This window comes from Stegodyphus dumicola, chromosome 2, assembly GCF_044657685.1.
Source record: "Stegodyphus dumicola isolate Sdum_Otavi_A_Nest chromosome 2, ASM4465768v1".
Classification (NCBI taxonomy): Eukaryota; Metazoa; Arthropoda; class Arachnida; order Araneae; family Eresidae; genus Stegodyphus; species Stegodyphus dumicola.
Window position 1 is genome coordinate 81090237 of NC_140769.1, and position 19208 is coordinate 81109444.

At 29.6% G+C, this 19208-nt stretch overlaps 1 protein-coding gene across 1 annotated transcript in view; it reads left to right on the forward strand.

The window, feature by feature from the left end:
* The window catches only part of Vps8 (vacuolar protein sorting 8), a 155212-nt gene that overhangs the window by 35304 nt on the left and 100700 nt on the right, over window positions 1–19208 (forward strand). Inside the window, exons 8-10 of the mRNA XM_085810815.1 lie at window positions 7462–7529; window positions 7673–7723; window positions 12693–12808. Coding sequence (XP_085666941.1) covers window positions 7462–7529; window positions 7673–7723; window positions 12693–12808 — 235 coding nt within the window. The remainder of the gene's footprint in view (window positions 1–7461; window positions 7530–7672; window positions 7724–12692; window positions 12809–19208) is intronic.

Genomic DNA, 19208 nt, shown 5'->3' on the forward strand with positions numbered 1-19208 from the left:
TTTTTCCCAGTCTTTTCACTCTTTGTCACTTGATGTATTTGATGTATGAAAGACTAAAAATTTGATGCCAACAAAGCATAAACTCGGAAGATACTACGTTGAAGTAGCTTTTAAATAAGTCAATAATTAATTTTAATAGTTTTAATAGTCAGACAGATTAATCTGCCATTTTTAATTTTAAGCCTGAATTTTTTATCCCAAATGGGCATTAGCCTAGATGGGTTATTAGTCTCGAAACGGCATTTTGCATTGAATTACTTCAAATATCCAAATTACTTTTCAAATTTTTGCCACCAAATAGTATCGTCCTGTATTATATTTAAAGAAACTAAGTAATGAAGAATACTTGAATGTGTGTGTATGTTTCTCGCAATGTGAAAAAACAATGGTACTTAGAGTCATCAAATTATGAATAACATAGTCCTCCACCCAAACATGGGCACCTGAAAACCCAAATTTGGAGTTTGTTTTATTGTTTAGTTCATATTTTGTAAAATTTTAATGAATTTTGATTAAAAAACTCAACAATTTCAAAATGAGCAATAGCAACACTGTAGGAAATAAAGCATTCTTATCTTGCGCATGAGACTGATTATTGGAAACTCTTAAAGATATTAGGCATGTTTAATAGCTTTAAGAGTTTCCGATAAAAGATTATTAGAGCATGTTTAAGATCTCTTAAAGATTATTAGAACATGTTTTTTAATATTTTTAGCATAATGTGGCATTAGTCCAAATGTTCTCAAAACATGTATGTGTGTGCAAATGGGGGGGGGGAATGCCTGTTTAGGCATAATATAAAGTCTCAGAGCTTTGAAATTTTTTATTAATTTTATTTTAATTAATTATTTATGTTTATTTTCATTAACTTAAAATTATATAAAATAAAAGCTAGTGTAGAGTATATATGTATGTGTAATAAAATTACGCCCCCCCAAAAAAAAATACTTTCCTCATTATTCGTTTAAATTTGTGTTGTTATTCAAAAGTAGTTCTTTCATATAATTCAAAAATCAATGTATATTTAGCATTTAATGTTTTTTGGTATGTTTGAACCCTAGAAATTCAAGCTTCATGTTTCACATAAAGACTCTTATTTATTTAAGGGAATATTATGTCTGTCTTGTTGTTGAAAATATTGAGAATATTCTATTTTGAAATAAAATTACTGGTCATTTTCGTGTGTGAGGAATTATGTTTTTGAAAAGTATTTATAAAAACTGTAATATTATTTATAATTTGTTATTTATGGATCTGTAAGACTGCATACATCCTTAAGGCTGCATAGAAAGTGAATAGATCAGTGAGGCCGCATCCAACTGCATAGAATTTTTCCTGTACCTAAAACTGAAGATTTTTATTGGGATATATATGCTAATATCATACATATTCAGTGCAAATGATGAGCTGTGTAAACAAAAAATGCTCCAACTGTACTGATAATGACAAGGAAGTGAAGAGATTATTGCATTGGTTTGCAAGAAGTGCATTTTTGCTTTTTGCCCTAAAAGCAAAGAGACTTTATATGTAATACAGTCAAAAGTCGTTAATTCGGACACCCATAATCCGGACCTTAAAGCTACAAACTTTCTGCGCATGCATCTTGCGCGTAAGACCTTTACGGCTGCCAATATGTGTGTGTGCGTGCGCAAAATACGTTTACGAATGCACGTTTAATGTATAACGGACAGTATAAGCTAAGCTAAAATTATCTAATTCAGTTAATGTTGCAGATTGCGTTGTTTCTTAATCTTCAAATTCGATTCGGCTTATTATTTTTTGCAGACTGTTAGAGCAATTTTATAAAAGTAAGCTTGAACTTTCGATTATGTCAAATAGAATTTCTGATATATAATTACTAATATGTAAAGAATCTACAAAGCGAAAGAATGTTTCGAAGTCCATTAAACAAAAAGTGGAATTGCTGCAAAAAATGGATAAAGGCATATCCTTTGTTTATCTAAACTTTAACTTTTGTTTGTCTAAACTTTGTTTATCTTTAACGCCGCGGCGGGCGCGCAATGAATTGGAAGTTGATCTGTCAGCACTATCCTTATCTTCAGGGCAAATGTTTTTATTTTATTTGGCTTATAATTCCTTACTAAATGTAGTATTTCATCTCAATGTACTCCGTCTTTGATATGATTTAAATCAAATTCCTAGTCATTATAATTCGCTTCCGATAGCGAAGAAAGTGACAGAGGTTATTGAAAACGAAAAAATTTCGATTGACAAATTAGTCGGTATACACAGCAATTATAGGACTTGAACAGCGGAACTTTGTAACTGAACAAGAAATGATGTCTGTTTATAGAATTAAAGAGAATGTATTATCACGTAAAAAACGAAGCAACTTAAGCAACTGACATTGAAAGAAATGTTTAATAAAGTAAACAAATAAATACTAAGCTTTTTTTTTTTTTAAATTTTGATACCCTTTAGATCATAATTGTTCTTTATTTCATAAATTACGGTTTCATATTTTTAATTTTATAATTTCTGCATGCCATCTTACCAGATTTAAACTGATGATCTGTAATCCGCAAAAATCGATAATCCGGAATCGCCGAAGTCCCAACGATTCCAGATTAACGACTTTTGACTGTATAGTCTTTACTTTCAATTCATGTTCATACGTTTGCTGTCACTAAATGTGCTTATCTCTCGGTTGTTGAGAACTAATGTTTATGGAAATAACAGAATTTCATTTTTGCTGTTGTTAAGCTTTTATGAAATGCTGATAAATGTTTTAAATAATGTCTAAACTTCATATTTTCCAGGCACTAGATTTTTCTTTGTTCTGTTATTAATTCACATATCCCCCCTTCAAGAACAAATTAAATTAAGCCTTTTTTTTTTTTAATTTACTGAGATATTTTTTCATTGATTTAAATTGTATGAAAGATATAAATTCTTTTTAAAAAATTTAAATTCATTTAGATGAGTATGCATTGTACTTTATTTGGCTTGAAATATCTGGCAAATATGTACCTTATAAATCTGATACTATGATATACTATAGATACAAAATTGTTCGTTTTTTGTTATTTATTCGGAGAAGCATCGTTAGTTATACTTTTCTAAAAATAACCTGAACAAACTTTAGCAAGTGTTATGTCTGCTTCCTCTCTATGCAGTGTTTTTCATTGTGTGTGGTATAAATGCAATAATTTCCTTTCTGTTAGTCTTATAGTTTATATTGATAGTTATTCACACGTCATATTTTATTTTCGAAGTTATTACATTTATTGAAACAGAGCATGAAAAACAAAAACAAAACAAAAAAAAACTGAAATTTTTCAAATTTTAAATTACGTGCAAAGGGGCGTTTTTTTAACGTTTTGAGTGTTACCTTTATTTATTAAATATCATGTTCTTTGCACTTAAACCATAAAATTCAGTTCAAGAGCAATATCGCAAAATAATGTTAAATTAAGCATATCTTTAGAATTTCCGATATACACAGTCTCGCGAGCTGGAGATAAAAGTATTTTTTTTTCCATATAACGTTGCCATTTCTCGCTTTTAAAGCATTGAGTTTGTAAATCAATAATTCGTTAAAGTTTTACAAAATATAAAATCTATAATAAAACAAATTCCAAATTTGGGATTTCAGATGCCCATATTCGCAGTAGGATTTCGTCATTCAAAATTCGATGGCTCTATGTACCATTGTTGTATCACAATGCAAGAAATAGACAATCATTTATGCAGATTTTTCATTATTTAATTTCTTCAAATATAATGCAGGACTCTAACATTTTGTGGCAACAGTTTGAAAAGTGAACCGACGTTTATGAGTCCGACGCAAAATGCCAAAACGAAAGCAATAGTCCTTCGGGACTGAAATCCCTTTGGACTATAAACAAACTTCCTCTATTTGTGTTTAGGTAAATATAAATTTGAATTACTGAATAAAAATAATTCAATTATACTGAATTTTGGAATACAGTACAAAGTCCGTAATCCGGACTCATCGGGACTTCAGTGATTCCGGATTAGGGGATTTTCCAAATTATAGATCATCAATTTAAATCTGGTAAGATGGCATGCAGAAATTATGCAATTAAAAATATGAAACCATAATTTATGAAATAAAGAGCAATTATTATCTAAAGGGTATCAAATTTCACAAAAAAAGCTTAATATTTATTTGTTTACTTTATTAAACAATTCTTTCAACGCACGCATGCGTAAAGCATACATTACATGCATGCGGAATGTATGCGCATTCTCTATGTGCATGCGTAAAGTTTGTGCCTTTGAGGTCTGGATTATAGATCATTCCGGATAATGGATGTCCGGATTACAGACTTTGTACTGTATATGAATTTTTATAGAATCTGGAATACTTGAAGAATTGTGAAATATTTTAATATATCTTAAACCATACGATAACTTGTGGTCTAAGTTATCTTAGATATTAAGTGTTCTGCTGCATTTAAAAGAGCAAACTTCAACAAATTAAAGTATTTTATATCAACTTGTGTTAATTCTAGGAAATTTATACATTTAGAAAATTGAAGGCATTAAACAGTGTAGTTTTAAGTTGCGTAGCCTTTCATATTACAAATCATTATTGAGTTTCATGAAAATTCAGCAACCACTTTTCTCTTTTAATTAAGAGGTTTTTTTTTTTTTTTCTTTTCTTTTTTTTTAAAGATGTAATTTTTAGTTATATGAGAAGAACAAAAAAATTTGCTTAAATGAGAGGCGAATGCCCTTTATTTAAAAAACAAATATTTAAATCATCAGAGCTGCAACTCAAATGGTAATATTACCAAAAGTAAACAAAAATCTCTTTTTACAAATTTAATATACATCATTTCCATTTCATTCTTCTTTAGAGTTTATTAATATGCCTGTAATCAGTAAAAAGTTAGTTGTTTCACCTAATTTTTTAAATTGAAGTATTTAAAAATTATGCTCACAAAAGATAGCTCATTAAATATTGTTGATGAATGAAATCAAATGAAAATACCCATTGGAGATGAATCTCATCAACACAGTAGAACATGTCTATTTTTAGTTTACTCTTGCTTTTAATCTTAAATTAAATCTGAATTCACCAGTAACCATTTTAAGTGTTCAAGTATTTATCTCTAAATCCTTTATATAAAAAACTATTCAAAGTATTTGTAAAACTGTTTATTTAAGAACGAATTCTTTGAATTAAGTTAGAGGAAGCAATTGAAATTTTGTGTATTAAGCCTAAATTATAATGTGTTTGTGTTTATATCTCTGTTATTAAATCATAAAAAATCTGTATGTATGTATGTATGTAATGTGGAAAAATGGCGGCTTCTAGAAACACCAAATTTTGAACAGACATAATCCTTCATTCAAACCTCTGTCTAATGAAAGCCTGAATTTTGAATTTGTTTTTGATTTATTTCATATTTTGTGAAAATAACTATAAATCTCATTTATAGTTACAAATTCCATGATTTAAAAGCAACATGTTGCCACTTGACAAACCATAAGATATTTTTGTTTCAAATTTAATCCAAAAGTTCTGTGATTTAAAAGAAATGTGTTGCCACTTGACAGAGCTTTAAATGTATGTCTTTAAAATTTAAAAGAGTGTTGCTACTTGGTAAAGCATAATATATTTATTTTTGGAATATAATCAACAAATTAAGTGGTTTAAAAGAAATGTGCTGCAATTCCCGGAAATGAAATATTTTTATCTTCTATGTGCCAGTGTGTTGCTATTCCGTAAAGTATCAAATATGTAATTTTTCTTTAAAATTTTAGATGTTTGTTATTGATTAACAAATTAAATGATTTAAAAGCAATAAATGCTGTTCTTCATTACTGTTACTATTAATTATTGGTTGGACCTGTGAAATTATGCTGGGTAGGCTCATTAAAATCACCATATATGTTTTTCTTTTTTTTTATAATAATTACTTTAGGTGGTTAGCTGCAGAAGCAACTAATTTATATATAATTTATAATGGGATATAGTGAGATATGAGCTAAATTCAGTGATTAGTATGAAAATGAAATTTTGAATTAACTTAAAAATATTGTTTGTGCCTAGAGTTTAAGGGGAATGTTAGGTATAGAATTAAACTTTGGGGCATATCAAAGCAAGTCTGATTTTATGTTAAAAAAGATGTGTTATCAAAGAGTTCTACATAATTTGTTTGAGTTGTTGGATTGTTTTGAGACAATGAAAAATCCATGTTAATTCTTGTTACTTGGCTAAATAAAACAGGCAATACATGACTGTTCTCTCTGTTTTATTGTGTTGTGTTTATCTATGGATTGAAAGGGTATGGAAACAGTATTTGATAGGCATGGGTATGAGCTTAAGTGATTGTTGAAACTGATCTTTCAGTATCTGTTGTATTTGTGAATTTACAGGTATTATTCAGTGTGTATCTTACTATATCAACTTCATTTTGAGATGAACATAAAAAATACATATTAACATGTTGCAATCTAAAAACGTCTGTAATCTAGTAAGATTACAGTGATTCTCAACTTTTTTTTGTTCCATGCAACCCTTTCACTATTGCTAGACAAGTATTTCCCCCTCCTTTTTCCAACCCCCAAAAATATACATTTATTTAAATTTAGATTATTTTATAACTTATTTTATAAATTAAACAAGAAGAAGTGTAGAAAATATTGATAAATACCAAAACATGAACAAAAGTAGTCTTTTATATCCATAAACTAAAGCTAAATGCTTAAATAAAAAACTGACTGCATAGGGGTGAATTTCCTCCTGGTTTTACCTGGTGGCCCCTGGTTAAGAACCTCCAGTCTAAAATTTTTAACACTTTACCTTTAAGATTTTACTATTAAAATTAAAAAGAGAATTAAATATTAAAGAAATACAAAGCTATGGAAATCATAAGATTGAAAAAAAGGAACTGCATTCTTATATTTTTATGCAGATTGCAGTTTAACCCCTGACAAAATTTATAATCAGCAGCTAGGACAGGCTTACTAAGAATGAATCCCACAAAAATTAAAGATATAAAATCTTGTATTTAAAATGAGTTTTTCAGAATAACAAAGCCGTATAAAAAATACACACACACACACTATTTCACTTTAATTTAATGCCGCGTACATTTATACAATAAAGAAAAAACAATTCTAGAAACAGCTACACATTTATTTTGCTAGATTGCTTTCATATAAAGCTTGTAAGGATTATTTCCCTCAAATAGCAATGCAGCCTATTCAATAAGGATTTGAAATCTGCAAACTGAAAGTAATAAACATCTCAAAGAAATATTTAAAAGTGCTCATGTATTTTCAAACCTTACATTCTGTTTGAAATAAAACTGTTGTATTGCATCTCTATTTATTTCCAATTTAATTTCTTTTTTGAATGAACATCTAGCAAAAACATTTAAGTACTGAATTATAAACAATATATTGGAATATCTACCAACTTGGATTTTTTTAATTTTTGTTTTATTACTTTTGTTTGATTAGTTTACTGATGATCCAACACTTGCCTTATGCAGTGATAGTGGTGGCTCAGTATTTGAATTGAACTTTAAGTAAGTATTATTTTTAAATTCTTTTTTTGCATGTTCTTATATTTGTTATAATCATTACACATATCAATATGATGCTGTTTGGTTTGTATAACTTTTTATTATCAATTATTAATCTATTATGCATTTAAAAATTTTCATTTTAGACGTGTTATGGGAACTAGAACATGTGAAACTCGATGCATTTTTTCTGGCAGGTATTATTATAATAATTATATTGTCCAATTATTTCAGATTTTGTGAGACGTCTTTATAGAGGATGTTTGCACATTTTTTGAAGGATTTTTAATGCAGCAAAACAGTTCATTATAATATAAATATTACTTTTTAAGAGCTCAGTTTGATAATTTTTTTTCATGATCTTTCAAGCTGTGCCTTGATTTCCATGATGAAAGGACATCTCTTAATTTTACCTTGGAATTTTTTTCTTTTCTTGTGCTGTTTTCTATAATCTATCAGTGGTCTTTGGTTAACAGGTAGAAAGTGAAATTTTCAATAGTTTGAAAGCATTATTCCCACAAAAAGATTTTATTTGGTATCTTTTGAAAGCGTATAGCGATACATCACATAGTTAAAATAATTTGTTCCACCGTATTGTTTGAAACCAAGTTAATTAAGGAAGTAAATATATTCAAAACAGTGATTGCATCAAAAAATTTTTTTCTGTTTTTCAATAAATGGAATGTGATTAATAAATTCAAATGTCTGGAATAGAAATAATTTTAATAAATACATATTCATCTTTTATTCTAAAAAATTACAGTATTGTTGTCTGCCCAATTGTTTTCTCTTTGCCCTTTTCCTTTCATATTTTTCTTTGTAACAATGGACTACATTTTTTTATAATTGGCAAACTGTAAAGCTACATTCAGCATTGGTTCAACTTGATCTGACAAAGTTTAAACCATTCTAGTTATTTTTGCTAGTTATTCAGCTGTTAATTCTCATACAGAAACTTAATAGACATTGTTTAGGTTATATTTCTGTTCTTTGTAAGCCATTATTCATCTACACTAGTAAGTGTTTCATTATCTAGTTTCACATCACGTAACTTTAAAACTGCAAAACATTAAACCAAAAAAAAAGAAAAAAAAAAAAAAAAAGGTGACGGCACTGTATAAAAGGTAAAAATGAATCATATATATATTAAAAAAAGAATTTTAAACTGTAATTTTTTAGAATTTTGCTTTGTTTTGTTTGGTTAATATTTCATTTGTTCTGAAATTCTTATTCAGACTATTGTAAATCCAAGTTGTTTGAAGTTAGACTGTGTAAGGTATTGCTGTGGATACTTTATAAGAATCTCCCTTTCCATTTTCTGAGAAATTTAGATATACATTTTAAAACTTGATTGTTGACTTTTTTTCCATTACAGTTCAACTTCTTTACAATGAATGGATACGAAAGTGGTATATCTTTTTTAAATGTGGGAGTCAAAACATGTTTCTTGACAAGTAGAATTTATATATATATATATATATATATTTTAACCAGCACTTCTTAATTTTAATTTTCCATTCTAGGGAAAGCTAACTGTAATCACAAACTTTGTATTGAAACTTTCATTAGACTTTTAAAACTAAGTCTTTTGGTTCAATTTTATGATAGTAAATGGACTATTTTCTGTTACCAGTATTCAAATGCAGTCATAATTCTTCTACAGTGGGAAAAAAAAATTCTTTTTTTCATGTGATAAATGAGTGTCATATTGAATTCTATATCTGATCTTATTCTACTGTTCAGAAGTCATTGAATAGATGAATTCTTTTTTGGGATCATGCATTTAATTTTGAAATGATCTTCGAAATACACACTTCAGTTTGATAAACATTTGATGTTCTTTTTACTGTAGAAAACAGTAATTACCATTTTTAAAACTTTTATGAATTGATATTGTTTATTGTGTCCTTCAGAGAATATATTTCTTTAAAATTCGCAAAAACATAGCTTTCTGTTTTAAATTGATTTATATGAGCTGTTTTGAACATATAAAGTTTTTGATGGCAGCAATTAATAATTTAACCCTCAATTAAAAAGCTGTTACTAATATATTTTTTATGCTTAAATGATTCAGTTACTTGCTTTATCAAATTTATTCAAAAGATATGTGAACAACCTCTGCAGTTTGATAACTTTGATTAGTGTATTACTATTCTTATTTAAGTTTTTACCTCATTACATCATTTTTTGAAAACTTAAAACATTTAGTGACTTTTTTATTTTTGTTGTTTATAGCTGCAGATCGATATAATCATTTTAGAGTATGTGCCATGTCACGAATTTGAATTATTAATATGTGTTTAACGTTATCATTATTCTAGTTTCTAGTTTTTTTTTTTTTTTTTTTTTTACTCATTTATATTTTAATCTGAAAAAAAGTGTTCTTAAGTTGTTAAAGCTTTATTTAACTCGTCATTCTTGAGTAGGAAGTGTAACAAAGTGAGAGACGGTTGCAAGGAAACACATCTAGTTTATTGGTTTAGGCCTTTTTACTAAGAATGGAGGTAGTAGGGTATTGTTTTGTCGCCTTTTACTAATGGCATTTGTAACGAAAATCGTCTTCCTTTCGCTTTGTTATAGTTGCAATTTTGTTTACTTCAAGACAGTAGAGGTTGTTGTAAGCTTAGGTAATTGGATTCTCATAAAGCTTAGTTTCTGCTTGCTAGTTGGGGTGGTCCACTTTAGTTCCCACGTTGTGTGTGTACAGATGTTTTTGGGATTTCATTGTCATATTTTCTGTGTTTGATTTGTCATGAAGGTGTCATTTTCTTAATTTGACAAAGTAAAATTCTGGCATTGGTGTGATTTTAATTTTATGATTTTTTGTAAGCCAATGAAATTTTTGGGGGCAGAGAGAGAGTTTACTTCGTTGCTTGCACCGGGCTAGAGTTGATTCTGATTTTCAAGCTAAAAGAAAGAAAAAGGAGAAAACAGTAGGGGTTTGACCCCTCGCATGTACCAGTGGGCTCTGGTTATGGTTTTTCCCTTGGAGTCTGATATGGAGGGATTTTGAGAAGCAGTGATGTGAAGTTAGATAAAGAGTTCGAGCACCGTTTGCCCTTTGGCCGGCTTGCTGTGCTGTGGGCTGCCTGAGCAAGAGGGTTTGAGCTGCGCTTTCTTTTCTCCAGAAAAGGCATTTTTTCTATGAAATGGTTAAAAATTTTGTGCGCGATGTAAAGAATAATTTCTTGCGAGATGTCTGGAGAAATGTGTACGAGCTGAAAAGAGCATTTTATTGCAAGCTGATTGCTAATTTAGTGCGAGATGTAAAGAGCAATTTATTACAGATTTTCCCTCTTCACCCGAATCTCCAGATAATCCTTCTGAAACTGAAATTTTGACATTCCCGAAGTGAAATTGTCTGATTTTTGGAAGTTTCAAACAGAAGTATGTGTCATTAGTATCCGGCACCTGAGGTTCCAGACACATAAACATTTCCAGGTAGAAGTATTATTGGTTAGTACTATCCAGCACCTGTGTTTCCTGACACATAGACGTTCCGCACAGAAATATGTTCCTGAAGAACGAACTTTTCCCTGATCTGGCAGTTAGTTTTACAAAAAAAAAAAGACTTACGAACTTTTCCCTGATCTGGCGGTTAGTTTTACAAAAAGGACTTCATCCCGTCTCCAGATATTATTGTACAGAATGGACTTCAGCGCAAGAGTGTCAGTTAAACTGTAATCATAGTGTTGGCTCAAGCAAATAGACTTCCTCCATAACTAGTAAAACTGGACACTCCCCCCAAGGTTGTGTATTCCGAGGAATATGTGAGTGAAATTTTTTAGATTATTTTCTCTCTCTCTTAGTAATCCCAAATGCCATAGTGGAACAGTTAATAATGATTTATCTACCTGTTTATATTGTTATTACTTATATAAATTAAATATTACAGTTAGTAAAATTGAGAAGTGATTTATAATTTCAAGTTAAGGCCAGTTTTAGAAGGATTAAAATTTGTTTCACCTATTGAATTTGGAGTTAGAAAAATGTTAATTCCTAATTAATGAGAACCATTTATTGGAGAATTAAAATATGTTACACCTTCTTAATTTGTGAAAAAAATGTTAATTATTAATTTAAAATTTTAATTATTGTAAGTGGAAATTTTGTGTGACAGATGCAATATTTTCATAGTAAAAATATGTTGTAGGTGACACTGATCAAGTATTTACTAATAATATACTATATTCAAGAATTTAATAAATGTGTGTTTAAAATTTAATTGCATTTGTGTATTTATCTTGTGTGTAATTTACTGTGGTCTGTCATGTCCCTCCATTTGTTTGAGCCGGGAAGCTTTTTAAGGAACATGGAGTTTTATTGAATTTGGGGTTATTGATTTTCCTTTTGCATAGGTTACTCACAACGCGAACCTAAAATTTAACTTGTACTACCACTATACGATTGTTTATTCAATTGATCTTTTGATATATTATGAATTAGATTTGTTTTGATTGTATTATTTTTTTGAGTTTTTGTCTGGCACCATGATTCAGTTAAGTTAAAGTCATAAATTTTTAAAACGTCTAAATTTTCAGATATTCAACATATGCAAATTGGAAATAAATTAAAATTTATCTTATAATAATTTCATCTGTCAGGTATATGAAATAAAGCATTGCAATTAAATCACATATTGTCAATTTTGTTTTTAAAAAGCTTTAATTTTCGTTTTTGTTTTTATTTGATATGTGTTTATCAAATAAAATTCTTTAATGTATGTGGGGGGATTAGTGTTCTCCCCCCAAAGAAAACAAAATTTGATTTCCATCTTAAATGCTTATAACCCTGTTTCTACTTTCCTTTTTAAATTCCATTTAAATTATAGAAAATTATGTGATTAAATTCAATGTTTTCAATTAGGTGATTTTCTAAAGTGAAATTTTCACAAGTTTTGAAATTTCATGCATTGTGAGCAGTTATTGCAAAGAATACAGTTTTGGGGTCTACAGAGTCATAAATAGTCTTGAATTGAATGATTAATTTATGTGATTAGTTTTCGTGTATAGATAAAGTATTATTAATCAAATGCTAAAATTTTTATTTCTAAATGATTTATTTATTTTCATAATGATTTTCTTTGTGTGTACATGTGTGTGTGTATCATAGTTAACATGCACAATAATATATTTATCATAATTTATCATAATTTAATTTTTTAAGTCGTGGTGAAGTATGTGCTGTTGAACCTCTCAGAATGACACCTCATTTTCGAAACCATCCCAGTCAAGAAGTATGCCTTGTTGCTCTTGGAACTGTTACAAAAGTAATTATCAACTGTAAATTATTATAACTTAAATAACTGGCTTCATTTAGTGAAATATAGAATTCAGTTATGTATCTTGACTTGAATTTTGAAAAATTTTTAGGGTAATTTTTAGATGTTGAGTTGAATTTTGAAAAATTTTTAGGGTAATTTTTTAGATGTTTGTATTTTTTTTAATAAGAAAATACAAATAAGGTCACCAACATTATTACTACTTTATTATGTGTTTTTATTTTACCATAAAATTTAAATAATTAATGAAAGTTAGTTTCCTTAACCCTTTGACGCGCGCAATATTATTTTTATAATTTTTTAACTAAAAACTCTAGAAACTGAATATTTTGATCCTAGACACAAATAATATATGAATTTAAAAAAATCTACTCTTGCCCATTGTTCTGTGGGTGGTGGTCGCACTGTGAAACCACCGTGAGTCTAGGACTTTGAAACTTACTGATGTAGTAGGGGAAAAAAACTACTACTTACCATTTTCTGCTCGCGTTTCCAATAAATGACAAAATTTACGGATTTAAAAAAAAAGTTATCTAAGAATTTCATTATATATAAATTTTTACATTATTTTATGAAGTGAATCATCAGAAAAAATTAAAAAATAAATATTTATGTAATTTTTCTATAGCAGTGAAAATATAAGTACCTACATAATAAGGACATTTGGATAAATGGATTAAAAAGCTCAATAAAATAAGGATAAAAAAGAACTCAGTGGTTTTTTTTTTTTTTTTTTTTTTTTTTTATAATTTTAAAGAACAATTTTTTTGTGACACTGTTCAAAGCATGTTTTGTCTCTTTGGTACATGCATAGACCCACATTGCATGTTTCGCACATACATCTTGTTCTATGAGGTTTCTTCCTTGTGCTACAAAATGTACACTGCCTGGATTTAAATTTCACTGGTATATGTCCAGCGTTATTTAGTTTCATTTCATCTGGCACATGAAATTTGCGTTTTTTATGTTAATGGGGGGGGAGGGGCTTGGTCTTTTGGCTTTGTACGGATCGTTCATTTCCCATTCATACTTATTTTATTCGTATTTCGTCCCGAAATATTCAGAAAATATTTTTAATTTAAATAAAACTTTTACACAATTTCTATTTTTAATTATAGAAAAGTATATTTACATTAAATTTAAACCACAGGAAATAATTTATAAAATCACAATACCTGCTTGGGGAGCAAGTGTGTTGATGTCAGAGAAAAGTATTTGGAAAAGAAAGACCTTTTTACTGGGCCGGTGCATGCATTGTTTAGTAATAAAATAACTCTGTGGTTTCAAAGCTCTTTATCTATATTGGGGTAAAAATAAACATTCCTATTTGAAAAGCAAGCAAACGCCATTGAGAAGCAAACACCAGTGGTTTCAAGGCGTGAGAGGATTGCAAGCATTGTGACACAATGCTGTAGTGGCGCAGTGGTCGCGCTCTGAAACCGCATAGCAAATGCCATACATATAGAGGTTTTTTTTATATATGCAGTTTAATTACTGCAGTTTTTTATTGTTTATGATAGAAATCATGATGTGCGATGACTAACTTTTGAAATTTAAAGTTGTTTATATTAATAAAAGGAAGTTATTTTGTCTCATCGAAAACGAATTTTAAAAGGCATCTGATCTGAAGTATTAATACCTAAAACATATATGATTCTACAGTCATTTTGTGTTATTTAGATGTAAAAGATTAGTAATCAATTCATTTTCACTCAAAAATTTCGGAAAAAAGAGAAGAAAAAAAATTTGGGAAAATGGTGGTTTCAGGGCGCGACCACTGCGTGTCAAAGGGTTAAACCACAGTTCAAAAGCTTGGAGAGAAGATGCACATGGTAATCTAGAGGTGTGATAAACCTGTTATGATTCTTCAACTCATTCAGACTTATTTCTCTGTGAAGCAGTATCATTTGATTACTCACATGGTACATTTTGATATTCTGAGCCTGTTGTTTTATAATTTGAAAAGCATAAAAAACTGTGTTTGTTGAGCAGAACTATTTTTGTATTGGTCTACCAGCATTAAATTAACCTTAAGTGCTATCTGCATTAACATCCAATGGAAATCTGCAAAATATTAAAAGAGGTTATGGCCATAATGATCTGATACATTTGAATGTCTTTAAATGGCTTATATATTTCCTTTAGTTCTACAGAAAGGGTCTAAGACAGCAAATACAGTCAAAAGTCGTTAATTCGGATACCCATAATCGGGAATGATCTAGAATCCGGACCTCAAAGCTACAAACTTTCTGCGCATGCGTCAATGTGACGCATGCGCATAAGACCTTTACAGCTGCGAATATGCTTGTATAACGGACGGTATAAGCTAAGCTAAAATTACCTAATTATCTATTTCAGTTAATGTTGCAGATTGCGTTGTTCCTTAATCTTCGGATTGGATCCGGCTTATTATTTTTTGCAGACTGTTAGAGCAATTTTATAAAAGTAAGCTTGAACTTTCGATTATGTCAAATAGAATTTCTGATATAAATTTACTAATATGTAAAGGATCAACAAAGTGAAAGTATATTTCAAAGTTCATTAAACAAAAAGTGGAATTGCTGCAAAAAATGGATAAAGGCATATCCTTTGTTTATCTAAACTTTAACTTTTGTTTATCTAAACTTTGTTTATCTTTAACGCCGCGGTGGGCGCACAATGAATTGGAAGTTGATCTGTCAGCACTATCCTTATCTTCAGGGCAGATGTTTTTATTTTATTTGTCTTATAATTCCTTACTAAATGTAGTATTTCATCTCAATGTACTCCATCTTTGATATGATTTAAATCAAATTCCTCGTCATTATAATTCGCTTCCGATAGCGAAGAAAGTGACAGAGGTTATTGAAAACGAAAAAATTTCGATTGACAAATTAGTCGGTATACACAGCAATTATAGGACTTGAACAGCAGAACTTTGTAACTGAACAAGAAATGATGTCTGTTTATAGAATTAAAGAGAATGTATTATCACGTAAAAAACGAAGCAACTTAAGCAACTGACATTGAAAGAAATGTTTAATAAAGTAAACAAATAAATACTAAGCTTTTTTTTTTTTTTTTTTTTTTGTAAATTTTGATACCCTTTAGATCATAATTGTTCTTTATTTCATAAATTACAGTTTCATATTTTTAATTTTATAATTTCTCCATGCCATCTTACCAGATTTAAACTGATGATCTATAATCCGCAAAAATTGATAATCCAGAATCGCCGAAGTCCTGATGAGTCCGGATTAACGACTTTTGACTGTATAGCATCCATCTGATTTTAAGAAACCATAAGAAATCTGTGTAAGTTACAATGTAGTATGAGGCAACAATTACCGAATGATCTAGAAAATACTGTATGCTTCAGAAGTATTTCTTTTCTCTTAGGTAATTTTTTTTTCCTGTTTTCTTTAGATGCCGAACCCCTTTCAGATATTTATTAAAATATACATAAACAGTAATAATAAAAATGGAATAGAAAAATTTCAAATTTATACTTATTTTCTATCTGAAATCTGAAGATTGGTACCTGCAAGAAATTCCCATTGCCTGTCTTTGTAATTCAAATATACTGACAGCTAAATGTTAAACTCTCAGGCTGGCATTTATTTCAAATAATTCTAATCTCTTGAGTTAATCACTAAATAACTTACTTAAACAGGAAATAAACAAATTATGCAACCTTTTTAAGTTTTCAGAGAAAGCTTTTAAAGTAGGCAAAACTTAAATAAATAATGATATCTCTCTTTCTTTAATTTATTAAATTTTTCTTTGAAGCATACAGAAAAATTATGCATATTTGTATGTATATAATTAGACTTATTTATTTTGTATTGCAGCTTAACACTTGATGGCATTTTGATTTTGATAAAGTTTGTAGCTTTAAGGGAATATTGCTAGAAACAGTCATCACAGATTGTGAATTCTGTGCTCTTTTCTCAGGTTTATTAATTTTCAGCTGTGAAAAATGCTCTTCACATATAAATGTACTCCTAAATAAAAGCAATAATTCTTGTGAAATTTCATAAATGAGGGTTTTTATCTTTTGTTAAGTATTAATAAAAGTTAATCAAATCTGTATCTCTGAATCTTTGGATAAGATTTTTATCACACTGTTAATTAATTAGCCATGTGTAGAGGTTTGTTCATGTTCAATTTAATAGAATGAATGTAATGTAAAACTGGATTCCAAGTCGTCAAAATCAAGAAATCAATCCTAAATTCTTATAAGAATGCTATTTTTCTTATATATTATTGAGATTTTTCATTTTAAATAATACGACCAGGTTTAAAATGTTAAAAATGTGATTCTAATTATATTACTCATAGTTGCAATTTTAACTTTAAAAGCTTTAGTTTTATCATCAGTGATTAGTTTATTCTTCTCTTGCAGCTTGTTAGTGAGAATATTTAAATGGTTAGTTAAGTCAACAAGAAATGCTAAATCTGTTATCCATGTATCATTATATAGCTCATTGATAGTTTTTTTTTTTTTCGTGTCAAGTAGATTTTGATTTTATTTATTAAATGAAAATATAATTAAAAAACCATTTTAGCACCACTGCTGAACACAACCATCTTACCTCATTATACTATATCATTTCTCTGTGCTTGCTTTCAAGCACTTCAAGCAATGCAACGAATAATTGCAACAAATCTCGATTCTGAATTTGTCATGGATAACATTCACTGTTTCCACAACTTTTATGTATCTGCAAATTTTTGGCCCAAAGTGCTTTTTGCTGCCATCTCCAGTGATACCAATTACTTACCAGCATTAAGCATCACTCAGAGAATATTCACCTTGCATTCAACTCTTTCAACTCAGAGCCATATAATGGTGTTTTTTCCATGGTAGAGCTAAGGAGGGGCTTTGATGCAAACACATAGTTCTGGCTCAGATGGTGTAAGTTATGAAATGCTGAAGCATCTTTTCTGAAAGTCACTAATTGCCCTGCTCACTTTTTACAACCGAAGGCGTTTTAAAAGCATGGCTTTCCCAATGCATGGAAGAAAGCTGTTGTCATTCCTGTAGCTAAGCCAGGGAACGATCTAAAGAATCCTTCAAATTGTCAGCCAGTCACACTTGCAAGCTGTAACTTTCCTCTTTTGGAAGCCAGTATTTATGAAAAGAAATCTACTAGATGGCATATTGCCATGTTTTGTTACAAGACAAGACTTATAACAAGGCATCATGATATGTCATCTAGTATGATCTTTGTGGCTGTGGCTTGCACAGCAATTTTCTAATATTTATTCAGAATTTTTGTAGGGTGAGAACTTTCTAAATAAGAATTGGCTCTATGTTATAACATGTTTTATGTTAAGATCTGTGTTAAGATTCTGTCCTAAGTGTTACATTGTTTAGCTAAATTAATTCTGTTTTAAGAGAATTTTTCCTACAGTTTCAGAATCAGTATATGTTGCTAACTTCCAGATAAGCTGTCAAGGTGTAGATATGAGATGTGTAGAGAAACAGTTGCAGATCAATCTTAACACGATTCCAGAAGTGGTCAAACAAACATGGATGTATGTTTTTAAAGCAAAAAACCATGTGTATATCCTTTTGTGAAAAGCATAATCTTCATCTTGAGCCTGAGCTTTATCTTCATAGGTCACTCACTGATCCTGGTGGCAGCTGAAGTATTTTTTATGAGTGATAGACCCAAAACTGACTTTCCTACCTCACATCCTCTACCTGGGGAAGAAATGTTTCGAAACTTTGAATCTTTTAAAAGTCCTGGCGAGCACCTCCTGGTATGACTCTGCATCCTGTAGAACACTTGTTCACTCTAGGTGTGATTACAGCTAAGTTGTTTATGGTTTAGTATGGTCTTCAGTTTTCATGGCACCATCAGGCATTGCGGATATATGCTCCAGAGTGTTTTGAACATCTACAGTGCAGACACTACTATTTTTAAATCCTCCTTTGCAGAATATGATATTTTTAAGAATATTTACAAGAAAGATACTAATAAGTTCATATAAGGCATCTGTTCTTCGAGTGCAAACATAAATGCACTAGTTACATTGTGTTTACAAATGGATCTAAAGCATCAATTCATGTTGGTGTATCATTTATTATCGAGAATTACGTAAGGGATGCAAAACTTCATGATGTCCTCACCTCAGAATTAGCTGTTGCATACTATGCACTTGAATTCATCTAATATATGTCAAAAATTTTTTATCTTGTATACTAATTCATTTCATGCTCTAAAAGGCTTCGAAATTTTCTGATGCATAGAATATAATAGTAACTGATATGGCAAGTCTACATTTAAACTTTAAGAGCCATTGGTACCAGATTCTTTACCACTGGTTTCGTGGACATTTTGGTGTAAAATAAGGTGACCAGATTTTCTGGATGGCAAACTGGGATGGAGGGATCCAAATTTGAAAATATTTGT